General features: G+C 46.9%; 1 protein-coding gene across 2 annotated transcripts in view; it reads left to right on the top strand.

The window, feature by feature from the left end:
• ZFR2 (zinc finger RNA binding protein 2) overlaps window positions 1-23,341 on the top strand; it is an 88,805-nt gene extending 65,464 nt beyond the window's left edge. For both annotated transcript variants that reach the window (XM_044998602.1, XM_044998604.1), the window contains exons 12-19: window positions 2,942-3,141; window positions 3,984-4,155; window positions 6,011-6,152; window positions 6,714-6,811; window positions 14,923-15,018; window positions 17,059-17,170; window positions 17,788-17,885; window positions 19,616-23,341. In XM_044998602.1, the coding sequence (XP_044854537.1) occupies window positions 2,942-3,141; window positions 3,984-4,155; window positions 6,011-6,152; window positions 6,714-6,811; window positions 14,923-15,018; window positions 17,059-17,170; window positions 17,788-17,885; window positions 19,616-19,795 (1,098 nt within the window). In that variant the 3' untranslated portion in view covers window positions 19,796-23,341. The remainder of the gene's footprint in view (window positions 1-2,941; window positions 3,142-3,983; window positions 4,156-6,010; window positions 6,153-6,713; window positions 6,812-14,922; window positions 15,019-17,058; window positions 17,171-17,787; window positions 17,886-19,615) is intronic.
• The last annotated feature ends 2,022 nt before the right edge of the window (window positions 23,342-25,363 follow it).

Below are 25,363 nucleotides of genomic sequence, written 5' to 3'. Positions count from 1 at the left end.
TTCATGCCAGTCCAATGCATAGAGTTTATCAGAGTAGTCATCGACTCCACGCGAGCTAGGGCCTTTCTTCCCGAAGCACGTTTTCAGGCCATAGTGGGCTTAATCCCCTACATGCAATCCCACCCGCTCGCTACAGCCCACATGTGTCTGGGACTGTTGGGCCACATGCACATACGTGGTCAGCCATGCCCTTCTTCATATGAGGCCTCTGCAAACGTGGCTGGCCTCAGTTTACATTCTCAGCAGGCCCCTGCTAGACTGAGTAGTCACAGTACCAGTCCATATCCTGCTGTCGTTGGCCTGGTGGCAGGATCCGAAGTTGGTGCTTCAGGGAGTTTCCTTTCCGTCCCTGACCCCATCGCTCACCCTGATCTCGGATGCTTCGCATCTGGGATGGGAAGCTCATCTCGGCAAGCTCATAAGAAACTTAAGAACATAAGAATGGCCATACTGGGTCAGACCAAAGGTCCATCCAGCCCAGTATCCTGTCTACTGTCAGTGGCCAATGCCAGGTGTCCCAGAGGGAGTGAACCTAACAGGCAATGATCAAGTGATCTCTCTCCTGCCATCCATCTGCACCCTTTGACAAACAGAGGCTAGGGACACCATTCCTTACCCTCCTGGCTAATAGCCATTAGTGGACTTAACTTCCATGAATTTATCCAGTTCTCTTTTAAACCCTGTTATAGTCCTAGCCTCCACAACCTCCTTGGGCATGGAGTTCCACGGGTTGACTGCGCGCTGTGTGAAGGAGAGGTTTAAAACAGATAAAAGGAAGTTCAACACCCAGGGTCGTTGGTTACAATCCAACCTGGCCCTCCACATCAATGTAAGGGAGCTCAGGGCGGTTTGACTGGCCCGTCAGGCTCTCTTGCCCCACCTGAAAGGCAAAGTGGTACAGTCCTGACAGGCAATACCGCCGCGGTATATTACATCAATTGACAGGGCAGCACCAGGTCTTCGGCCCTTTGTCAAGATGCGCTCAGACTCTGGGACTTTTGCGTGAGGAACGCCATTCACCTGGTGGCCGCCCATCTGCTGGGGGCCAAAAATGTCTTGGCAGATCGCCTCAGCAGAATCCTGTTATCTTGCCATGAAGGCTCGCTCCATCCAGAGGTAGTCAGCCTGATCTTCTGCAGGTGGGGGAGTCCCCAGGTTGGACCTGTTGGCGTCCAGGCAGGAAGTGCCACGTGTTCTGCTTTTTGCAGGGCGGGGACAAAGGGCTCCCTGTCGGATGCCTTCCTGATCTTGTGGTCTGGAGCACTGACGTATGCCTTCCCGCCTGTGCCCTTGATCCATGGGACCTTCCTGAAGGTGAAGCAAGATAAGGCCAAGGTCATCCCTGTGGCCTCGTCAGCACTGGTTCAGCATACTGCTGAGTCTGTTGGCAGCCACCCCCCGGCAGTGGCCTCTTTGACCAGATCTGCTGTCCCAGAACCATGGCAATCTGCTGCACCCAAATCTGGCGGCACTGCACTGACAGCCTGGCTGCTACGTGGGTGAGTGGAAAGGAATGATGGTGTTCCACTGGTGGCCAGCAAGTCCTGCTGGGCAGCAGGAATCCTTCCACCCAAGCTACCAATGTGACTAAGTGGAAGCAATTCGCATGTTGGGCCTCGGATCGTCACATCTGTGTGGAGGAGGCCCCACTGCGGGACATCTGGACTATCTGTTGCACCTTACGCTCCAGAGCCTGTCACGGTCTTCGGTCAAGGTGCACCTGGTAGCCATTTTGGCGTTCCATTCTCCATTTCAAGGCAGGTTGGTCTTCGCCCACCCTATGACGGCACAGTTTCTGAAGGGCCTGGAGCACCTCTACCCGCATGTCTGGGATCCAGTACCCCCTTGGGACCTCAGTCTTGTGCTGTCACTGCTCATGGGTCCCCCCTTCGAGCCTCTAGCTTCCTGCTCTCTCCTGCTTCTCTCCTGGAAGGTTTCCTTCCTAGATGCCATAACTTCAGCCTATTGTGTGTCCAAAATCAGAGTGCTAACAACTGAACCACCTTGCGTGGCCTTCTATAAGGACAAGGTTCAGCCTTTCTGCCCAAGGTCGTCTCCTAGTTCCATACTGGTCAAGACATATACTTGCTGGTCCCCTGTCCTAAGCCCCACGAGACAGATGAGGAACGCAATTTGTATACCCTGGACGTCAGATGTGCTCTGGCCTTCTACATAGAACGAAGCCATTCTGTAAGTCTACGAAGCTGTTTGTGGTGATCACAGACAGAATGAAAGGTTGCCCTGTGTCTCCCCAAAGAATGTCATTGTGGATCACAGCCTGTATCCGCTACTGCTAGGAGCTAAGGAATGTGCCCCCCGCCACCGATACTGACGGCTCACTCGATTAGGGCGCAGGTATCTTTGGCAGCCTTCCTCGCTCAAGTGCGGATCCAGGAGATCTGTCTGGCAGTGACCTGGTTGTCTGTCCACACATTCGCTTCACACTGTCCATTGACCCAGTAAGCTCAGAATGACGCTGGTTTCGGCAGAGCTGTGCTACAAGCTGCCTGATGGTGAACTCTGAGCCCACATCTATTGATACTGCTTGTGAGTCACCTAGAATGGAATTGATATGAGCAAGCGGTTACCTACTTTTCATAACTGTTGTTCTTCAGGATGTGTTGCTCATGTCCATTCCATTACCCGCCCTCCTGCCCCTCTGTCAGAATGTTGGCAAGAAGGAACTGAGATGGTGCAGGGCCGGTGGCGCCTGATATACCGCGGCACGAGCGCGGCACTCTAGGGGGCACCACAGCCGGCCCTATGGATACCGTTCAGGCAAAAATCTCCTCCAGCTGCGCACATAGGTACGCGCACACCTAGAATGGAATGGACCTGAGCAACGCATCTCGAAGAACAAGAGTTATGAAAGGTAGGTAACTGTTTTTAATTCTTCTCAGCCCCCAGATGGTAGTAAAGTTTGTTATTTTCTATCTCTCAGCCTACTAGACGTCCAGACTCTTCTGATGACCGTCACATCATGACAAAGCACTCTAGCATCTACCCAACAGAAGAGGAGCTGCAGGCCATCCAGAAGGTCGTCTCCCATTCTGAACGTGCTCTTAAGCTCGTCTCTGATTCATTGACAGAGCAAGAATCTGACAGAGAAGATGATGATGATGATGATGATGAAGAGAGGGGGTAACAAACTTGCATAGCCTCTTTCCATAGGTAGTTGGTGCAGTATTGTGGCAAGATGAGGTTGACACTTTTGGAGTGCTGGGGAAGTCGTCATCCCAGAATAGCTGCAGTCTGTCGAAGGGGATGGGTAAGGAGGCCACATCAGCAAAATGAGAGTTTAAAAATGGCAAAAAGGAATCCTCTTCTCACTCTCATTTGTGCATCTGTATTTTGTTTGCCTAAGCATTGGTGAGGGTAGAGATCACAGAGCTTGCGATACATACAGAATCGGCTTCCTTACTTAGTGGCTTTAAATTCTGTTTTCGGTCCTGTAGCACTGGTTGAAGCTAGATTAAAAAGGGTTACAGTGATATCCAATTCCTGCAGAAAATGTTCCAGCTGTCCACTTGGCACTTAATAGTCACTTAAAAAGTAGTAAAACAAAAATAGTCTCCCCTCTGAACTGTTAGACCTGGGGTGGTAGTGAAATCTTTACACTATTTCAATGTAATATTTTAAAGAAGAGTTCTGGAGAGTTCTTGTATTTAGGTTTAAGTTAAAGGTTTCAAAATTACAATCAAAAGGCAAACGTGTTGTGAAGTAACTCATAGTGGGCCTACCACTAAAGCTGCTTCAATGAATTTGTGCTGCAGCAGAACCAAAGAATTGCATGGAGATTTCAGTGTCTTTCTGTTTTAACAAATACAGTGCAGCAATTTACTTCAGTAGCCTTAATGATATTGTTAATTGCCTTTTAGTTCTGCTTTTCAGATATTTTGGGGATCCCTGTGATAGATTTTAAGGCTCAGATTCAATGTAGATAGCTCTGTTTGATGTTTTCCCATGACTTCTCTCCTCAACAGGACAGTAGAAACTGCACCCCGAATTCTGAAAGGTGTAATGCGAGTTGGCATTCTGGCAAAAGGGCTTCTGCTCCAAGGAGACAGGAATGTTCATCTTATCCTGCTCTCTGCCCAGAAACCTACACACACCCTCTTAACGAACATCACAGAGCAGCTGCCCAAGCAGCTTTCAGTAAGAGTGGATCCTCCTCCTTTGTTTCTGATTTCTAATGCCTGTTCCTCCTTTGCTAGTTGTCAGGAAAAAGGATACCTAGAGCATAGAATAATCCAGTACTGCCTATTGAAGATTAACAATATCCTAGGCTATGTACAAAACCAGACAGAAAATACCGTTCCTGTGCTTAGCAACAGGCATTGTAACAGGGAATGTGTGCTGGGTTTTTTCTGCATTCCATCTCAAAATGGCAATTTCCATTATAGCAGTAGGTAGCATAGTGGTGTGCTGCACTTGTTTTGGATGTCTTAGTTCAGTCCTTACAGGCTCTTACATCACAAAGCTAATACAGTTCGGCATAATTTGCATGATGGGACAATCTGCTCAGGAAAGTCTCAGGACTAGAATGACAGAGTTGCATGTTAAGCTTGAGGTGCGCTGGTAGGGCTGCGAGAAAGCATGGCCAGTAAGGGCCTACTGCAGAAAAACGGTGTGCTGCCTATTATATATGTTTGTAGGGTTGTCGCTGGCGTGCTGGTCCCAGGATATGACAGAGACAAGGTAGGTGATATTTTTTTTTACTGGACCAACTTCTGTTAGTGGAAGTCACTAGGTTTCAAGCTACACACAGCTCTTCCTCAGGTCTGGAGAAAGATAGACAGTGTGTCTGAGCTAAATATAAGGTGAGACAAAGTATTAAGTGTAAGAGGTTCACATATGCTGTAGGAGACAGCAGTTTAAGGAATTGGGCAATTAAAGGTTAGCAGGCAGCGGAGTGTGTTACAAATTACTATAATAAGCCATGAAACCAGTATCTTTGTTAATATCATGGTTTTTAGTGTCCAGCAGAGTTATGAATTTAAGCTCCCGGCCATGTCCCTTGAAGGTGTTATGTGGGATTCCTTTGAAGACGAGGACTGAGGTCAGACATGGACTGATAACTTTGTGAAAGTGTTCGCCCATGGACGATGTGGTGGTCTGTCGCTATCAATTTTCTGCTTGGTTTCATTTGAGAAGTGTAGTGATTGTCTCGTTTCACCCACATAGTTGTGGCATTTGATGCACTGGATGAGGTATATCACATGTTGTGATAAGCATGTGTAGGATCCATAGATCTTGAAAGTTGTATTGTGGGAGGTACTGATCATTGTATCAGTGGAGATATGTCTGCATGTTTTGCACCTGGTTCTGGCAGGAACTGATGCTGCTTTGAGTTGGTGCGTCTTGGTCTGATCGGAGCTTGCTTCTGATGACAAGCTTGGTAAGGTTGGGGTGGTGTTTGAAAGTCAGAAGAGAGTTTGGGGAAGATTTCTTTCAGGATACAGATGTGTCCATGTCTCACCTCTCAGTCCTCATCCTCAAAGGAAACCTGCATAAATACCTTCAAAAGACAAGCCTGGGAACTTAAATTCATAACTCTTCTGGACTTAACACACACACTGGTTTTATGGTGTATTACAACAATTTGTAGCACACCCTACTGCCTCCTAATCTTGAATTGCCCACTTCATTTAAAATAGTTTTATACTGCATGTGTGAACCTCTTATGCTTAACAACCTGTCCCACCTTGTATTTAGCTCAGACACTCTGTCTACCTTCTCCAGACCGGAGGAAGAGCTCTGTATAGCTCAAAAGCTTGTCCCTTCCTTCAACAGGAGTTGATCCAATAAAAGATATTACCTCACCCATTTTTCTACTAATGTAATTGAAACTGATGCTACATCATTCCTAGCTTTTAAACTATATTAGTCAATTTCTTTCTTGAACAAAAAATTCACCAAATACATTTTTTTTTAATAGTGGGGTATAGAGATAATGCTGGCACATGAACTTGAAGATGAAACAAGTGGAGTTTTGTTTTTAACTTTCTAGACGTTAACTGAAGATGAGTATGAAGTTTCATCTGATGCTGAGGAAGCGAGTATACTCATCTGTTCGTGCAAGGAACCAAAAATGCAGGTCACAATTTCAGTCACATCTCCTCTCATGAGAGAGGATGCTTCTGCTGACGAAGGTGAGTAAATCATTGATGGTTTAAAATTACTTTGTGTGAAAGGTTTGATGTACTAAGTATGTAATAATTTCAAAATGAACTAACCATGAGCAGATATTTTGATTTGTTGATTTGGTTACTGCTGTCAGAATACTTTCAAAGTGACAAAATCAGAAGGCTGAAATCCTCCTAAAACTCCTGTGCTGCTTTTTCCCTTCACCTTCCTGAATGGGGAAGCAGAAGATGGATGGAGTTAGCTGTGTTCGAGACTTAACTTGATAAATCTGCAGACCTAATTGCTGTAATTTAATAGAGATTTTTGTGCTGCTCTCAATGCTTTCAGGAACATATTCTCATTTGAAAAAGCCTGCTTGCTTTTGGTGGAGGAGACAATGATCTCTAATCACAATGCAGTCGGGCTTCAGTCTGTGGATACGATTTAGAAACTACAGTATGTTAGTTTGATAGCTATTAGTAACAAAAAGTTATGGTTGTGTTATGGTCTTTTACAGCAACTCTTGGTTGCGAAAGCTTTGTAAGTAAATGGTGCAAAGAGACATTCATATATTTCTTTCCTCTTAGAAGCAGCAGCAGAATCTCAGCCTGACCCCTGTGATATTTTGAGTCAACAGAAATGCCTGGAGTCATTGGCTGCCCTTCGTCATGCTAAATGGTTCCAGGTAAAGAGCTTTTCTAAGCACTGAGATGTGTTGTGCAGTTCTTCGAGTGATTGCTCAGGTGTATTCTACAGTAGGTGTACGTGCTCGCCACTTGCACCGGTGCCGGAAGTTTTTCCCTTAGCAGTACCCGTAGGGGGGGAGAACCGCTGCGACCCCTGGAGTGGCACCTCTATATCGCACTATAAGGGGAGCTACGTACCTCCCTCCCCCCTGCTCCCCCCAGTTCCTTCTTGCCACCAGTGAAGGTAGTCGGAACTTCGTGCTCCAGCCTTGCTGCAGCTTCTCTAGTTAGCCTTAGTAGTACAGTTCTTCCAATAGTTAAATAATTTTCTCCAGTTAGCCATCTGGGTTAGGGGCATGCCCCGTGCCCCAGGCTTCAAGTCGTGCAACTCCTGTCGCAGTTGTATGCCAAGAAGCGACCTGCACACTCAGTATCTCCGTTACTGGAGCGAGACCCACGTAAGTGAGTGCTGTAGGATCGGCAGATCATTCAAGCCCCGAACTAAGAAGGAAAGGGACATTAGACTTTGCGCTCTCCTAATGGAAACAGCACTGGCCTCGGCACGCTGAACGGACTCGGCGCCTGGCACCGCGTCTTCGGTACGGAGTGAAGTCCCCTCCACTAGCCAGCACCGCTCCCCCTCCAAGAAGCAGGGGAAGACTCAGCGGCTCTGAGACAAAAGTAGGGGTGAGGCCGGACCTGAGCTGGGCAGCCCACGATCCCCCTCGGGACCCAGGCCTCCGACTCGTGCTGAGCGGAGCAGCCCGGTCCCATCCGTGAGTGCATCCCTTGCGGTGAGGATGCCATCAACTCCGGAGGCTGCACAGGCCGCAAGTGACATCTTAACCCTCCTGGTACTTGGGGCGCCGCCTGAGACAGGTCCCTGGTCTCGAGGGAAGCCGCCACTGGGAGCACAACAGACCTCTCCGACACGGCACAGTCCACGCTCCGAGAACCGCTCGCCGCCTCGCTTGAGAGGTCTTCCCACAGCTCGCCCCAGCCCTCTACCCCGCTTAGGCTGACCGGCTCACCACCCGCGAAGGAGCCTAGGGGCTCCTCCACGCCCCGCGACCAGGGTCGCAGGCACTGGGATAAGTGGCACCGATGCTCCTCCTTGCGCCGCAGCTACTGGAGCCGATCGTGACACCACTGACGTAGACGCTACGATTTGAGTTCCCGCTCTACCAGACATCGCACGCGGGACTCCTCTTGAGATTCTCCGGCACCAAAGCGTCATAGCTCCGGCCACCAGGGCGAGTACAGGAGCAGCACCTCGGACGGGTACCAAACCTCGTCATCGAGGTCCTGGTCATGCGGACGGCACCGTCTCACCACTCTCGCCACTCCTACGGTACCGTGCGCTCAACGGTGACCTCAGCATCGGCACCCAGCCACCTGTCTCCAAGTCATGCGGCTCAGCAAGAACAAACTGTGCTGCCCGGCCCCCAAGTTGGTCAGTGGCACGGCACACCATGGCAGGGGCAGGGGCAGTGGTGTGTCAGTGGGCACCGTGGCTGCAGATGCCTGCCCAGGCGAGTTCTCGCTTGGTGGCCGGAGCATCCCAGGGTCCTTTGGCCTCCCCTCCTCGGCAGAGGGAAAAGTCAACGGGTCTTGAGCCAACGGCACTGCACCCGGACTCTGACCTGAGTATCGACCCCCTGATGCCCTAGGCACCGTGCCATTCCCCTCGCCGGCACCGGAGGAGGCCATAACGGCACTGCCACCCATACCACAGGAGGACTTTAAGGCTCACCAGGAGCTCCTTAAGCAGGTGGTGTCCAGTCTCCAGCTCCGGGCTGAGGAGTTGGAGGAGCTGTCTGACTCTTTTTAATGTGCTCTCGTCCTCGGCACCTGGCTGGGTGGCTCTGCCTCTCCACCAGGGGGTAGTCAATATCTCAACTACCCTGTGGCAAACCCCAGCTTCCTTGGCCCACATCTCCAAGAAAGCGGAGAGAAAATACTTCGTGCCGGCTAAGGACCATGAGTACCTGTATTCCCACCCGGCACCTAATTCCCTGGTGGTGGAATCAGTGAACCACCGGGAACGTCACAGTCAACCCGCACCCACCCCCAAAGACAAGGATGCCAGGAGACTGGATATGTTTGGCAGGAAGGTTTATTCCTCAGCGATTTTCCAGCTCTGGATGGCCAACCATCAAGCCCTACTGAGCCGGTATGACTTCAACCTATGGGGGTCCCTACCAAGTTTGAACCTCTCCTTCTGGAGTGGGACAAAAAGGAGTTCAGGGCTCTGGTAGAGGAAGGAGCAGCGGCGGCTTCAGACGCGGTTGACATGGCAACCTGCTCGATGGCCTCTGCCATATCCATGTGCAGGGCATCGTGGCTTCTCCTGTCTGCAGTGTCCCAGTCCTTGATGCACGACCTTCCCTTTGACGGGAAAGCATTGTTCGCGGACCAAACTGATGTCCGCCTGCATGAGTGAAAGACTCCCGCACCACCCTGTAAACCTTGGGCCTGTACGTCCCTCTGGCGAAGGACAAGGTTCAATATCTTCATTAATGATCTGGAGGATGGCGTGGACTGCACTCTCAGCAAGTTTGCAGATGACACTAAACTTGGAGGAGTAGTATATACCTGGAGGGTAGGGATAGGATACAGAGGGACCTAGACAAATTAGAGGACTGGGCCAAAAGAAACCTGATGAGGTTCAACAAGGACAAGTGCAGAATCCTGCACTTAGGATAGAAGAATCCCATTCACTGTTACAGTCTAGGGACCGAATGGCTAGGAAGCAGTTCTGTAGAAAAGGACCTAGGGGTTACAGTGGACGAGAAGCTGGATCTGAGTCAACAATGTGCTCTTGTTGTCAAGAAGGCTAACGGCATTTTGGGCTGTGTAAGTAGGGGCACTGTCAGCAGATCGAGGGATGTGATCATTCCCCTCTGTTCGACCTTGGTGAGGCCTCATCTGGAGTACTGTGTCCTGTTTTGGGCCCCACACTACAAGAAAGATGTGGACAAATTGGAAAGAGTCCAGCGGAGGGCAACAAAAATGATTAGGGGGCTGGAGCACATGACTTATGAGGAGAGGCTGAGGGAACTGGGATTGTTTAGTCTGCAGAAGAGAAGAATGAGGGGGGATTTGATAGCTGCTTTCAACTACCTGAAAGGGGGTTCCAAAGAGGATGGATCTAGACTGTTCTCAGTGGTACCTGATGACAGAACAAGGAGTAACGGTCTCAAGTTGCATTGGGGGAGGTTTAGGTCGGATATTAGGAAAAACTTTTTCACTCAGAGAGTGGTGAAGCACTGGAATGGGTTACCTAGGGAGGTGGTGGAGGTTTTTAAGGTCAGGCTTGACAAAGCCCTGGCTGGGATGATTTAGTTGGGAATTGGTCCTGCTTTTGAGCAGGGGGTTGGACTAGATGACCTCCTGAGGTCCCTTCCAACCCGGATATTCTATGATTCTATTCTATGATTCTATGACAAGCCCAGGACGCAGGCTTCGGCTCCCCCTGCTAGGAGCAGATATGAGCCTCTGCCCATGAGACCGAGGGAACAGAGGGGTGGGTCCCAATGTCAGTCCCACTTGGCCCCACGGCCAGGCCTCTCGAAGGGCAAAAGGCAGGGAAAGAGGCGGTTTTGACTCTTTGCTGGGGGGCCACTGGGCCTGTTGCCAAGGAAGCCCCCCAGTTAATAAAGTTTGCGTTCTGCAACCGTTTATCTGCCTTCCTTGTGGAGTGGTCCCATATAACGTCAGACCAGTGGGTCCTCAACACTATCTCCAAGAGCCACATGTTGCAGTTCACCTCACCCCCTGCCCTGGGTGAGCCTCGGGGACCCGGAGCACGCCTGCCTCCTAGACCAGGAGGTGACACGCTGCCTCCGCCTGGGGGCAGTCGAAAGGGTACCGGAAGAATTCCAGGGCAAGGATTTATCCTCCTGGTATTTCCTGATCCTGAAGGCGAATGGGGGGCTCAGACCCATCCTAGACCTACGGGATCTCAACAGTTTTATGGTCCACTACAGGTTCCGGATGGTATCCCTGGCCTCTATCGTTTCTTCTCTGGACCCGAGGGATTGGTTCGCGGCCCTGGACCTCCAGGACGCATATTTCCTTATCCATATATTCGAGCGACACAGGCGCTTCCTCCGATTCCTGGTAGTGGGGGGACCATTACCAGTTCACAGTCCTCCCGTTTGGCCTTTCCACGGCTCCCAGAGTTTTCACCAAATGCATGGCGGTGGTTGTAGCCTACCTCCGGATGAGAGGGATGCAGATCTTCCCATACCTGGACGATTGGCTTCTCAAGGGCACCTCCCAGTCCCAAATACAGACCCAGGTGGGACTTCTCCTGTCCACGTGCGCAGATCTTGGCCTAGTGGTAAACAAGACCAAGTCTACGTTAGTTCCGGTTCAGCGCATAGAATTCATAGGGGCGCTACTGGACTCGTTAGAGACCACAACCTCTCCCCCCCAGACAGGTTCGAGACCCTCAAAGGTCTCATTGCCTCGGTCACAGCCTTCCCCGTGATGACGGCGAGGGCGTGCCTTCAGATCGTCAGGCACATGGCGGTGTGCACCTACGTGGTTTGCCACGCCATGCTCAGAATGAGGCCTCTCCAACTCTGGCTGTCCTCCCAGTATTCCCAGGCCCGAGACGGGCTGGACAAGGGTGTCACGATACTGTCTCAGGTAGTTGCTACCTTTCAATGGTGGTCCCTCCCTGCGCAACATGCAGCAAGGGGTCCCCTTCCGAGAAGTTTCCCCCTCACTAGACCTGGTGTCGGATGCCTCGGACCTGGGCTGGGGGGCCCATATAGGGAGCATTCAAACACAAGGGAGATGGTTGGCCTCGGAATTATCCCTACACATAAACATCAGGGAGCTCAGGGCAATACGGTTGGGGGGGCGTAGCTTTCAGTGGGCACTTTCGTGGGAAGGTGGTCAGAGTCCTCACAGACAATACGGCTGCGATGTATTACATCAACAGACAGGGAGGAACGTGCTCCTATGCCTGGAAGCCCTGAGCCTGTGAGAGTTCTGTATAGCCCACGATATCTCCCTGCGAGCCTTCCACCTACCCGGCATCCGCAATGTGCGAGCCGATCACCTCAGCAGAGTTTTTTTTCCCACCAGTACGAGTGGTCACTCCACTGGGAGGTCATCCTACAGCTCTTCCGGGAGTGGGGAGTTCCCCTGGTCGACCTTTTTGCAACCGACCAGAACCAACGCTGCTCCCAGTTCTGCTCCAGGGGAAGGGGGGCGACCTCGGACGCTTCTCTCCTTCAGTGGTCAGGCCAACTTTTCTATGCCTTCCCACCTTTCCCCCTAATAGGCAAAGTCCCGCAAAAAGTAAAAGCGGACAGGACGCGGGTCATCCTCATAGCCCCGGATTGGGCCTGTCAACACTGGTACGGGACCTCCTACAACTCCTAGAGGCTCCCCCGCGGAGGCTGCCGCTTCGGCCAGATCTCCTCTCCCAGGAAGGGGAATGCCTCCTCCACCCCAACCTGGCCGCGCTTCACCTGACAGCATGGTTGCTCCGTGGTTGGATGAGGAGGAGGAGAGATGTTCGGAGAACGTCAAACGAGTTCTGTTGGAAAGCAGAAAGCCGTCCACACAAGACGTACCTAGCCAAATGGTCCAGGTTCTCTAGGTGGGTGGGAGAGTGGGGAACCTCCCCATTGTCTGCATCACTCCAACTCATTCTCCATTACCTCTTGTCCCTTAGGACACAAGGGCTAGCGCCCACCTCCGTTAGGGTGCATTTGGCGGCCATATCGGCCTTCGACCCCCTGGTACAGGGCCACTTGGTCTTTTCCCACCATATGACCTCCCGCTTTTTAAAGGGCCTGGATCGTTCATTTCCGTATGCCAGGCCCCCTCTCCCCGCAATGGGATCTAAACCTAGTGTTATCCCACTTCACGGGTCCTCCCTTTGAACATTGGCCACGTGTTCCTGGTCCCACCTGTCATGGAAGGTAGCATTCCTTGTTGCTATCACATCAGCTTGTCGTGTCTCGGAGCTTAGGGCCTTGACCTCGGAACCCCCGTATACAGTATTCCACAAAGATAAGGTCCAGCTTCGCCCACACCCTGCTTTTCTCCCCAAGGTGGTCTCCGCCTTCCATATGGATCAGGACATCTGTCCTAAGCCCCATTCCTCCAACGAGGAACGCTGCCTACACACTCTAGATGTGCGTAGGGCACTGGCCTTTTACTTGAACCATACCAGGCCGTTCTGGAAATCCTCGCAGCTGTTCATTGCGTTGGCCAAACATATGAGAGGGCAACCAGTTTCAACCTAGCGCCTTTCCCGCTGGATCACCTCATGCATACACACGTGGTACGACCTGGCAGGGAACCCTGCCGCCTATTGTTAAGGCGCATTCTACGAGAGCTCAGGCCTCGTCGGCCGCCTGTGAAACTCATCTCCCTATCCAGGACATATGTAGAGCTGCCACGTGGTCCTCTGTCCACATCTTTTCTTCACATTATGCGATCATCTCCATCAACTATAGCTTGGAGTCACCTACTGTGGAATACACATGAGCAGTCACTCGAAGAAGAAAGGACAGTTACCTGTTCTGTAACTGGCGTTCTTCGAGATGTGTTGCTCAGGTGTATTCCACATCCCGTCCTCCTTCCCCTCTGTCGGAGTTGTCTAGCAAGAAGGAACCGAGGGTTGGGGGAGTGTGCAGCTCCCCTTATAGTGCAATATAGAGGCGCCACTCCAGGAGTCGAAGTGGTGCTCCCCCCGTATGGGTACTGCTAAGGGGAAAAACTTCCGGCACCAGTACACGTGGTGAGCACTCACACCTACTGTGGAATACACCTGAGCAACACATCTCGAAGAATGCCAATTATGGAACAGGTAACTCTCCTTTTCCCATTGATTTGCTAATCTGGTAGAAGGAGCGGGAAGGAGGCACAGTTTTGTGCTGCAGAGCTGACCATGTTTATTCAAAGTGTAACTGATGCTATTGGCAGCATCTGTATAATTTGACCCCCAAATTTTTGTGTACACATTCCAACTCATCCTCTCCACAGCACAGTAACTTAAAATAGCAATATTTCTAAATGGTTTTTGTTGGGTTTTGGTGAAAATAAATCCTGCTGAAGCAAAATATTTTATCTTTATTCTGGCAGGCTAAAGAAGGCTGCATATGTCAACTTCTGTCAGTAAATGGATCTGAGAGGATCTTTTTATATGTCACCTTCACCACCTGGCTTAGAAATGCCCTTTTAAACCCTAAACTTTCAAATACAACTGATGATTGTTTAAGACCCACTGACCTTCCTTTGTTCTTTGATTGCAGAGGTGTTAATTTCCAATTCATCTTGAGTGGTTTCTTACAACATATTAATTCCTTATGCTAAACAATCTGTTTAGCGTATTAATTCCTTATGCAAAACAAACCTTGTATTTAGCTGTGACACCTGTGTACTTTTCCCAGATCTGAAGAAGAGCTCTGTGCCAGCTTGCAAGCTTGTCTTTCTCATCAATGGAAGTTGGTCCAATAAAAGATATTACCCCACGTTGTCTCTCTAGTTGTTTAAGAAATATGTATAAAATCCACCACCATAATTAGCACTGTGCAGCAACCCCAACAGAAAATCAAGAGCAGAATAGATCCTTAGAGACAACATCCCCGTTGGTCTCTCCAGGACACTTGCAATCCATTGGCTAATGGAGAAGTGAAGCCTGCCCTGTTCTGATCATTCTTTACCTGCTTTGTGGATAAGTAGAGGATTTGAGTATTCAGAGCTGCCAATCTAACACCTTTTGCTAGCACTGAATCCACAAATAATGTTGCTTACCCTGAGAGTGCTCAAAATGTTGAACACAATTGGTGTAGCCTTCTTTTAACTAGACAGGTTAGTTTCTTTATCCCTTTTGGTTTTGTGTTCTACCTCAGCATTTTTGTAGAAGGCCAGTGCCCCGTTGCATTTTTTACGTGGAGTAGAACAGAGTGGACACTTTCGCTCCATGTGAAGTCAAATGGTTTAATATTCAGATAAGGAGAATATTTTCTTCAGACTCTAAGATACTTTTAATGAGTTTTGTTTTGTTGCTTGTATGACTTAGGTTTTTATTGTCTTAGATATTTCCTGTTAGCAAACAGTCTCCTTTATTTCCATAAAGGCTAGAGCTAACGGTCTGCAGTCATGTGTGATTATCATCAGGGTTCTGCGAGATCTTTGCCAGCGTGTACCAACATGGGGGGCACTTCCAGATTGGGTAAGAAGACAGAAGCATTTTCTGTGACACCCTTCCTTTGATTGCTATCATGTAAGACGCTTTTAGCAACAGTGATGATTATCGGGGGCATTGAAATGAAGTAAAAGATAAGCTAACCACACAAGTACATTGGATACATAGGGCTGAATCTGTTGACGTCAGTGACAAAGCCTACTGACCTCAGTAGGTCCCAGAGTATGGTCTACATTTACCCTTCCTTTTCTATAACAAGAAGTAGTAAGAAGACTGCTGCTCAGCAATAGGGAATCCATCCTCCATAGCCTCTTCATCAAAGCAAATTGATGTAGTTATTCAATTCCAGTTCCTCTTGCAGGGGTGGAGAATGTGACCATTTAAAAATAATTAGTGCATATCTGCAGTCATCTCAGATTTTCAACTTCATACTTGGCTATAACAAGTATGGTGCCACAGCCCGTGTCTGCAGGCCACATAAGCAGTATGATTGCTGGAGCTCTGAGAGAGGAGGTCCCTTTCCTCAGACTGTGAACAGCCACACCAGCATGACTGTAGACACTGTATACGGAGTCAGATGTGTTTAACATACAAACTCCTAACACAGCTGAGCTCTAAATCCACTATGCTGTATGGACACAAATGTTGTGCCCATACAGTGGGTTACATGCTCCATGCATACCTGGAACTCTCTTCTCTCACAAGGCTTCCAGGAGACCTATTCATATTAAGCATATAAATACTCTGTAAAGAGTAGTTTGTCTACTTCAGAGAGTCTTAAACAACTGGGGAAGCTAGTTGGATTGTATTTATTGTAAACCATGCAGTTCTTAGAAAACCTTCTGCCATACTAGCTACTGCATTAGTCTAACTTGTGGATTGCCTCAGTAAATACTAGGAACACGTTTTATCCCTCCAGTGTAACTGAACCCTGGTGTTGATCTTGTTCATCTGCCTTTGTTGCCTTTGTGCTGCTGGTTTAGGAGCAGTTGAGGGACTTGCTTTCCTTATATTTGGCTGAAGAAATGAACCTAACCTTTGGAGAGAGACCCCACTGGTACTTACTTATACAATAGTCCCCTCTTTCTACCCCCTCCTCTTTCTGCACATGTGCAGTTAACCTGTGGGAGGGGGATGAATTGGCTTCTTGAGAGGGAAGCACATTTGCTTTCTTCACCGTGCTATCCCTTCTCTTCCAGCTCTTACCGCGGCTGGAAGATTGTAAGTACCATGGGCCTAGAACTCTCTTGCTGTGTATATACAATGTCTAGTACAATGGGATCTTGATTGGGAACTTCCAGTGCAACTGTAATACTACTGATGATTGGACAATACTAGAAAGTTTTGTAGTATTAGAATCATATAAACATAATAGGAAAGCTGGATAAAAGGTGACGGGTTTCGCTGGTAGATGCCTGTAGGTTTACAAAATAATTTAATAAACAAGTGATGATAAATGTGAACATTTTTAGAAAAGTGCCAATAAATAGCAGGGCTATTGTCAACTAATAAATGCCCAAAAAAACCATAGAGGAGCCGGTCTAAATGTTCCCATGTAGCATACAGTGGTCAAAATCCTTTGGTCAGTCCTAATTTTCCTAAGAAAGTGACCAGACTTCTGTAAATCCTCTAGGTGCAGAATTCTATCATGTTACTTGCTAAAGAGAGTTTTTAGAAATAAGTTAGTAGCTAACTCTGAACTGAGCTGTGAATTCTCTTGAGCTCAGCCTGGCAAAGTTCTGTTTGTCCATTCTCTCAGCCAAGTAATTTTTGTTGACAAGCAAGTAAAATGTTCTCATTTATTGTCATACCACAAGTAGACGAGAAGGGTGTTTTGCAGGAGCTTAGATGTTCATGACGGTTTTACAAGGTTGCCTTAGCAGTATCTTGAGTCTAGTTTCAAAGAACTAAAAAGCAAGACACAGCCCTGAAAAAGGCATTATTTGCTGTCTGCAGAGGCTGCCAGCCTTTTGTGGAGGACACATCATTGCTTATATTTTTAAGAAACTGTATTTTAATTTCATTTCCTCATTTAAAAAGTCAACCCTGATTTTGTCCTTCCTGCAGGCAATGGAACTTCTTGTAGAAAAGGCTTTAAGTAGTGCAACAAGTCCGCTAAGTCCTGGAGATGCCATGCGCCGAGTTCTTGAATGTGTAGCCACAGGAACGCTCTTGATGGGTCAGTTCTAAACTAATATCTGTAATGTCGCGCCACAAAATCTTTGAAACAGTGGATTGGGCCATCTGTATTGTCATCCCGGAGTACACGCTACATTTTGTGATTGTTTCCCACTGAACAGATGTTAAAGTATGGCTGTTGGAATAAACTCTGTCCGCAGCATTGATTCTGGGACTCAATGGTATTGGTAGCTCTGCTTTCAGAAAGTGGCAGATGTGTTGTATGTGCCTTTTTGATTGAAGGGAAGGTGTTGATTATTTTTTATTTTGAAGTGCTTAAAGAGATTCAGATAGTTTAGGCCCAACACTTGCGTGTGCCTTAATAATATTGCTCTCATTAAAACTTTAAAGCAATATTTAAAAAATATAAAGCCCAAGCACTTCAGCATTCTGTGCCAGTCCCTGAGAATGCAGAAATGAAACTGACTAGTGAGGTTTCCTTCTTCCTTGAGTCAAGTGCAAAAAAGTAACCAAACAGTGTAACTAGTGAAAAGCAATGTCAGTGATACTGTAACTAACACTGTATGTTAGGAAAATGTGGTTTTTTTATTGTCTTTTTCTTAAACCCTGATCATAATGAGTTTTAGAGTTGTGGTTCCTTCTTCCCCTTGCATTCAGATGGACCTGGGCTACAAGATCCCTGTGAGAAAGATGCAATGGATGCTCTAGAGACTATGACCAGTCAGGAACGAGAGGATATTACAGCCAGTGCACAGGTAGATAAGACAGTTATTTCTAATAGCATGGAGAAGGAAACTTCAATAGAAGCATTCTGTAAAGTGAAGCATCTGGTATACATCGGTATTTTGAGGTTACTCTATCCTTTCCACTTAAGGTTTTGAAAACAGCTACAGCACCCATTGAAGGGACAATCTCTGGTTTGCGATTGTATGTTTGTGACCCCAAAAGCAGCGTTAACAACTCTGTGACCCTGAAAGCTGCACCTAATTTACACACTTCTTTAAAATTAAGAAATACATCAATGTGAAAAATACCTCACATTGAAGAGTAAAGTTGCCTTTAAAGGGAGTTAAGTCAGTTTCAGTATTGCATTTGCCCCTAAGTCTCTCTACCCATTTTTAGTCGTATTTTTGTATTTTCAAAACAGTTTTCTCTCCTGGGTGGCTTGGAGGGATTACGGGGTAAATACATAAAAACAAGGGAAAACTGACTATAGGGAAAACCAGTGAAATGGACTAGAAAACACAGAACTGTCAAAAAGTAAATGCAATGGAAAAAATATTATTTTTCTCTAGTCCTGTTAGCCATCTTTAGTGGTTAGTGTAAAGGTAACAGATGAAGTAAAAAAAAATCAAATAAGTCCATGTGTTCGTAAGTTAATACTTTAAAAATGTTCACAATCATATTTCTTTATAATATTATTAATTTTCTTAATAAATAGTGTGATAGTTCTTCTTTACATCCACCGGCATCAAAAACTGCCAGTTTAATCAGATTTTATGTGGAGAGGCAAGCTGTGTGCTGCATTTTCTGATCGCAGTATCTAAAATCTGCTCCTGCTAGCCACGTAAGCAATGATATTATCAGTCAAAGATTCTTAGGGTGTTGGCAGGCAATGTAATGCAATTTTAAAATAAAAAAAAAATCTTATTGCAAGCCAGCCATTGCATGGTAGAAAAAATTAAAAATGTTTTTAGTGTATGTAATCTTGCCTGACATCTGCAAAGCAGTAGGCTGAAGTCAGATATTTGATTTAGAAATTCACACTGATCTCTGTTACTAAGCTAAGTATTGCCTGTGTGCAGAACAACCCTGGTAGGCTTACCAGTTAAATATTGACCTTTCACCTTTCTGGCTTGTATTAAACTCAAGACTTTAGATTAAATATTCCTATGTGGACTCTGTATAGCATTTTCTACTTAGACCTCAGTGAATAATGAGTACCTAAAAGAGATGTCTAGGACTAAAAGGTTGGGGGAGTTGGAATCACTTCTGTCAGTATATCAGGCAGGAGATCATTCCAGGATGGATCAGTGTGGGATGTGAGAAGACTGCTGCTATTTGTACACTGTTTCTTGTACTAAACAAATTACAGTAGTTTCTAGCTCTTCATTGGGCTTTGGAAACAGTCTTTTTAAGAGGTAGAAACTATTGTAAAGATTTGCATTGACTTCAGCAGGTTTTGGTTCAGGACAAACATTTTTAGGCCTGATTTTTCAGAGGAACTGACTAGCTCAGATTTCACTGATTTTAATTGAAGTTATGGGCTCTCAGCAGCTTTGCAATAAGGTCCTTTATATTTTTGTATCTGTACTTGATATTTAGAACACGTTGTCATTAACTTTAAACTCCAGCCTGCAGTGTGTGACTATAAAGGCTGCTGTACGCAGAAGATACGGTAGGCTGTGTAGTATCAGCTGTGTCATGCCTACTACTGTCCTGACAATGGTACCATCCTTAATGTTTCTTCTGCTTCCTCCTCTAGCATGCTTTACGGATGCTAGCTTTCAGGCAGATACACAGAGTACTTGGAATGGACCCTTTGCCTCCTCCTAAAAATAGACTTAATGCCCGTAACAGAAAAAGGAGACGAGACACCAGTGAGACAGCTGAGGGCGAGGGCAACGGGAAGAAGGACAAAAAAGAGGAAGATGATGATGCCTAACCACTGTTGTAGCATTTGCTGAGATAATGATCACATGACTTTAATTTTTTATATATAAATATGAGTTGCTGTTTAGTCTGACATTTGGCAATTTTAGTGGTTTTCCCCTTGAAATAACGTACTGTAGATTTGTTTTAAATTGTGCTTAAATCATTACAGAAATTGCATCATTCCGTAAGAGTAAAGTTGATTATGGCAACAGTCCCTCTCCCTCTATTACGTTCCCTTCCTGTGTGCCCCCCCCGCTCCCCCCCCACTCTGAAAGAAACCCTCCCCACAGCAAAATAGGTAGATTGAGGCAGGCACTTTTTTTAAACTCTGGTATTTCTCTTAAGCTTTAAATATGTCCCATGACGTGTAAAGGAAAACACAAGTTTATTGGGTTTGTATCTTTTAAAAAGTTGTATCCTTGTTCACTTTAGATGTCCAGCCTGAAATTGGAGGCAGTTTCTAGCTGGATCTGGAGTGTCTGTCTGAAATTGACAAGTTTGATTTGAATTTTTTTTTTTTTTTGGAAGGGGATCTTGCACTTTGTGCGCTCCCACTTTGGGGCAGTGAAGTGGGTGCTGCATTGTAAAGAGGTACATAAGCTGCTTGCTCAGAGCCATTTTTGGCAAACCAGCCAACTTATAAATGGCAGTTGGCAGTAGAAATGACAGTCTGAAATGTTTAATTCCCTTGGATTTATAGTTCTCCATTAGACACAGCACATTGTACTTAAAAGCACCCCTGTAAAACATGCTGTCTAAAACAAGAGAGGGGAAAAAACTGGAACGGTTTCTCCTGTTTGGTATTGTGGTTTGCAATTTTGCATAGTTTTTCTCTTCCGGGAAAGCAAAAAATATGTTCCAGGAGAGGTGACACTATGAGTAGGGGTAAGCGCTACTCTAAACAGTCTGAAGTGGTGGTGCTAAGAATAGGCCAGAGTGCTAACTTTCTAGTAGCTGTTACATGACAGCATAATCACTAACCACAGAGATTCTCTGCATACCAATGAGTGCCTTCTAAAGAGAGGTGGCCAGGACTCACACAGGGAAAAGCTGCTTTTTTTTTTTTTTTTTTTTTTAAATCTGCACAGTTTAACATCGAGTCTATTTTTAAAGCCAGGCATTTCTCAGCAGCACCTCTCGGAAATAGAAGAAGTCAGGTGTTGATAGCTCTGCTTGTTTGGGCTCCCATTCCATACAAGCTGCTGCTGCTGAGCAGAGGAAGGGTGTCCAGCTGCACTGACTGACAGACACGGGGGTGAAGGGCTTGGTCTCAGCACTTGGAGTACAGCCGGCTCGCCCAGCTGGGACAGCTGGTAGCCTAGCCCTGGGCAGCCAGTAGTGACTGGATCAACCTGTTTCTATGTGGAGGGTTTCTCAATTGGTTGCCCAGTGGCTTTATTTTTTTTTAAAAGAACTTTTATTTTGACAACGTTGTGTTCTAGGGTCACTTGCCACAGTTAATTTGGTTATTTTAAGTGTGTTTAAAGGACGGCCTGTAACGTGGCTTTAATATTTGAATGTCTTTGTAGTGCTACCTGGAAAAAAGGAGAAAAATGAAAAAAATAAAGGAGTTATGCTTCCATTTTCTATGTAACGTCTAGTGTTTAACCAGTGAATCTCACTAGCACAGTGGTCCCCAAACTTTTCAGGGTCGTGCCCCCCTTTCCCATCAACCTGCCACGGCTCCCAGTGTGGGGGCGGGAGGGACAGGGGTAAAGGGACCACATCTGCCAGGGAGCGGGGCTGGGAACAGAGCCGTGGCAAGGGGCCGTGGCTGAGGGCAGGGGTGGAGACACAGCCCAGGCCATGGTGGGGGGCTGCAGCCTGCAGCTGAGCCCACAGCCACGTGCGGTTCCACTCTTGTCCCCAGTCTTGGCCCTGGGTCGAGAGCAGAGCGGTGTGAGGTGGAGCTGGGTGGCGCTGCCTCCCTATGGAGGCTGGCCCAGGCCCCGCCGCAGCCTCCTGGAGCGTTCCGGCTCGCCCCACAGTTTGGGGAACTCTGGATTAGTAAGTGATCACAAGTCAGGTAGCTGATTGGATGGATGGTGATTATCCCAAGCTCTCAGCACTTCAACTTCACACCCAGATCCTCATTTAAACCTTGTTTTTATAACTCCATTAATACTTTGGTTTGGGCTTTCTAACATTATTCAGCATTTTTAATCTCAACAGCAAATTTCTGATTATCTTTTTAATGAAAAATACTTGTTCTATTCACCATTAAATACAACTCAGCTGAGCTTCCCGTTAAAAGCACATTAAGTTTTTTTCCTTGAACCCCTGGGGAGAAAACCAGAACCCTTTTGTATCTGTGTCTCAAACTGAAGTGAATCTCTCCCCAAGCAAAGGGGTCAGTTGGAACTGTGAACAAAGGTTTAGGTTTATATTTGTGAAAATGGATGGATTGGCTGCAGCTGATGATTTCCTTAGGACAGCAATTCTGAGCTCAGGTCCTGAGCACCACGAAATCACCCCCAAGACAGTGTGGTGAGCTGAAAGTCGCATGAGGACTAGAATGATTGCATTCCAGGCTGAGGTGCTACAGGAATGCTCTGTTGCGCTTGTAAGGCAGTTCAGGGAACAGTAGCAAACAGAGAAAAGTTTCTCTCTGTGCATAGACCTTCTGTGGCCTGGTTGGGGCTCTTCGGGTTACATTTGCATTCTGCTCTTTAGGCAGTTGTGACCCATCAGCGTCGTTTTGCTGGCTGATTGGCGTATCCTATGGAAGCTGAAGGTTTCTTTTAGAAACCTCCTAGCTCAGGGCGTGGTATTAGTGAGGAAATGATTTTGCAAATTAGTTCATGTTTATATGCTGGTTTAAGATAAGAGTGTAGGGAGAAGCAGGAGAAGAGCTTCAAATTCTAAGCACTGAGAGCAGATCAATGTGATACAAGATGGTCAGCCAGTCTGACACATCCTCTGAGACAGCACCACACCCAGAAAGTAGTGCGTCCTGAGAAACTAGCCCTTGCTCATTTAGAGCTTATATATCCATTTTTAACCTATATTTTGATTCAAGACCTCCTGAGTTTACGGAGAAAGATTACACTGGCCCATTTAAAGAGTTTGTGTGCTCTCAAATATGGTGTATTTGTCTGGATGTCCCATCTCACTGGCACTGATGAAACCCACATTAGGTGATTGTTTCGATTGCATTAAATGAACTTCTGTTCTTTGCATTCTATGTATGATCTTGAGAGTTGTGCCAGGTAACAGAATATTCCAGAGTGATTAATGTACAATAATGTGGGTTTTGTTTTTAAGTTATTCCTTGTTTCCCATAAATTGGCTGCTGTTCTTTCCATAGATGATGATGATCCTGTGTTCTGAAGATTCCCCCCTGCACCTCTGTCTTGGAAAATGGAAAAATAAAAGCTTGAAACCCTCCAACATTTCAAATAAGAATTTAATGCTGTTCTGTAAATGGGTGCTGCACATAACCATTTTGTTAACAGCAAACATTGTGTGGGTATAGCGATACGTCCTTTTCTGGGTTATCTTTTACAAATACATATATTTAAAAGGACAGATAAGAACTTTTTGTGCAGGTTGCTAAATAAATGCATTGTTTGTTTAACCAAAGCTGTGCTGCGTGCCTCAGATTTGTGGTATTGGTAGCAACTAATGTGCACTCACTCATTTGTACTACAGAATCTCTGTAACTTGACTGTAAAACCCTGATTCTGCAGTACGTTGTCTTCCATCATGTTGTGAGTTTATCTGTTCCTAGGGCCAGCAGTAGGGGTTGAGGGTGTGCTGCACATTGCAACAGGTGCATGGCACCTTGCCTGGATCAGCCCCTAAAAGAGGACACGACCGCTTATCATCCAGTTTGAAATAATAATAAAAGAGCATAGGAGGTAAAAGCCATGAGTGTGGATACAGCGATCCCAAACTTGAAAATCAAGTTGCCAGAGCCATAAAGCACAAAAAAGCATAACGGCAGCGATCCCATCACAGTTTGATGGAGTGAGCTCAGATGGCTACAAGTACGAAGCTAGCATCACAACCTGAAAAGCTTTATTGCCAGTTCCAGCACAGCCTCGTGACAGTGCTTTTGGCTTTGAGGGGTGATGTGAAGCCACATACGTACCTAAAGCAAGCAGCTGCCAAACAAACTGCTCCTGGAGAGGATAAACTGGCTGGCAGCCTTCCAAACATCTCTCTGTTGTCACTCGAGTATGGGGAGGTTTCTTCCATCCCATGCAAACCTCACTTTCTCATTGGAGTATAAATTCACCTGAAAAAAATGTGCTTTAAGACATCTACAACAGGCTTATTTCTCTTCAAAATGTTCTTCCGTTGCGATGATGCTTCACTCCTCCAGTGCCAATGTGCGTGGGAACACTAGCATAGCACCAATGCCGTGGTGCAGACCAGCATTTTAAGCCCCATGTCTCTCAGATCTGCTCTGACTGAAGAGTTGAAGTCGTGTGGTACGTAAAACATCAGCTGCTGCCTGGAGACTTGTCCATGCTATCGTTTGTGTAGCTACAAATATCACTGAAGCTGAATTGGTGCCAACAATGGTAAGAAATGTTTAGTTTAAAAAACAACCCCCCACCTCCCCCCCGAGTTTAGATACCTTATTTTAAGCTTCCTGTGCTTTTTTTTTTCTTTGTTGTGTCCCTCAATTTGATTTTTGTCCAACGTTTGGGTCTAGTTAGTTGCAGAAGAGAAATTATTACAGCTTGTGAAACACAATGAATCTGCTTCTGTAGAGGGGATGGAGAAAATAGTTGTCACGTGCCTAACTAACCTGGCCCCATTGCTAATCGAGAACACACAGACTTGCAGTTTCCTGAGGAAGTGCCCCACATTTAAAGTCTGTACGACTGTTGTCAAGTTGTGGGCTTGGATTCCTGTCTGGTTTCAGGAGACTCAAGTTCTGATGTTTTGAGTACAGTGTAAGTCAGGTGGGTGGGCAGAGGGTCTGTGTGGACTTGGCTGATGTTGATCAAGAGTCAAATGGCTGAAAGCCAAGTCACCATTGTGGAACGAGAGCATCTCCTTGGTACAGAAACCTTATGGGTATTTAACAATAAGATCAGGCTGAGACATTCTTTGGGCATGTCCCATCGCACTCCAACCATCATCCCATTTTCCTTCCACAGTTCCTTGAAGGGCTCTGAGTCTTTGCTTCCCATTGTAGCTCTCCTTCCATGGTCCCACTGAGAATTCCTGATCATTCGTGAATACTCTGCTGCTGCCAATCTCCTCTTCTGCTCCAAGGGCTTGTCTACACTACGAGTTAAAGCGACGTAAGGCAGCTTACGTCGACCTACCAGTAAAGGTGTACACACTGCAATGCTCTTCCCGCCAGTTTAACTCTCCTGCCACGCCGACATATGAAAACCACCTCAACGAGAGGCATAGTTAGAGTAATGCAGTGTTAGTGTAAACACGGCATTGCTTATGCTGTCCTAAGTGGTCTCCGGGAGGTGTCCCACAGTGCCCAGTGTGACTGCTCTGGTCCCTGGTTTGAACTCTGCTGCTCTGCAGCCAGGTACACAGGCATGTGCCCCTTCCCTTCTAAAGCCCTGGACATTTTTGAAATTGTTCTTCCAGTTTGCTCGGC

The sequence above is a fragment of the Mauremys mutica genome, chromosome 24 (genome assembly GCF_020497125.1).
Source record: "Mauremys mutica isolate MM-2020 ecotype Southern chromosome 24, ASM2049712v1, whole genome shotgun sequence".
NCBI classification, from domain to species: Eukaryota; Metazoa; Chordata; order Testudines; family Geoemydidae; genus Mauremys; species Mauremys mutica.
Note: the sequence above shows the minus strand (reverse complement) of the source record. Positions and strands in the feature narration are given on the sequence as shown.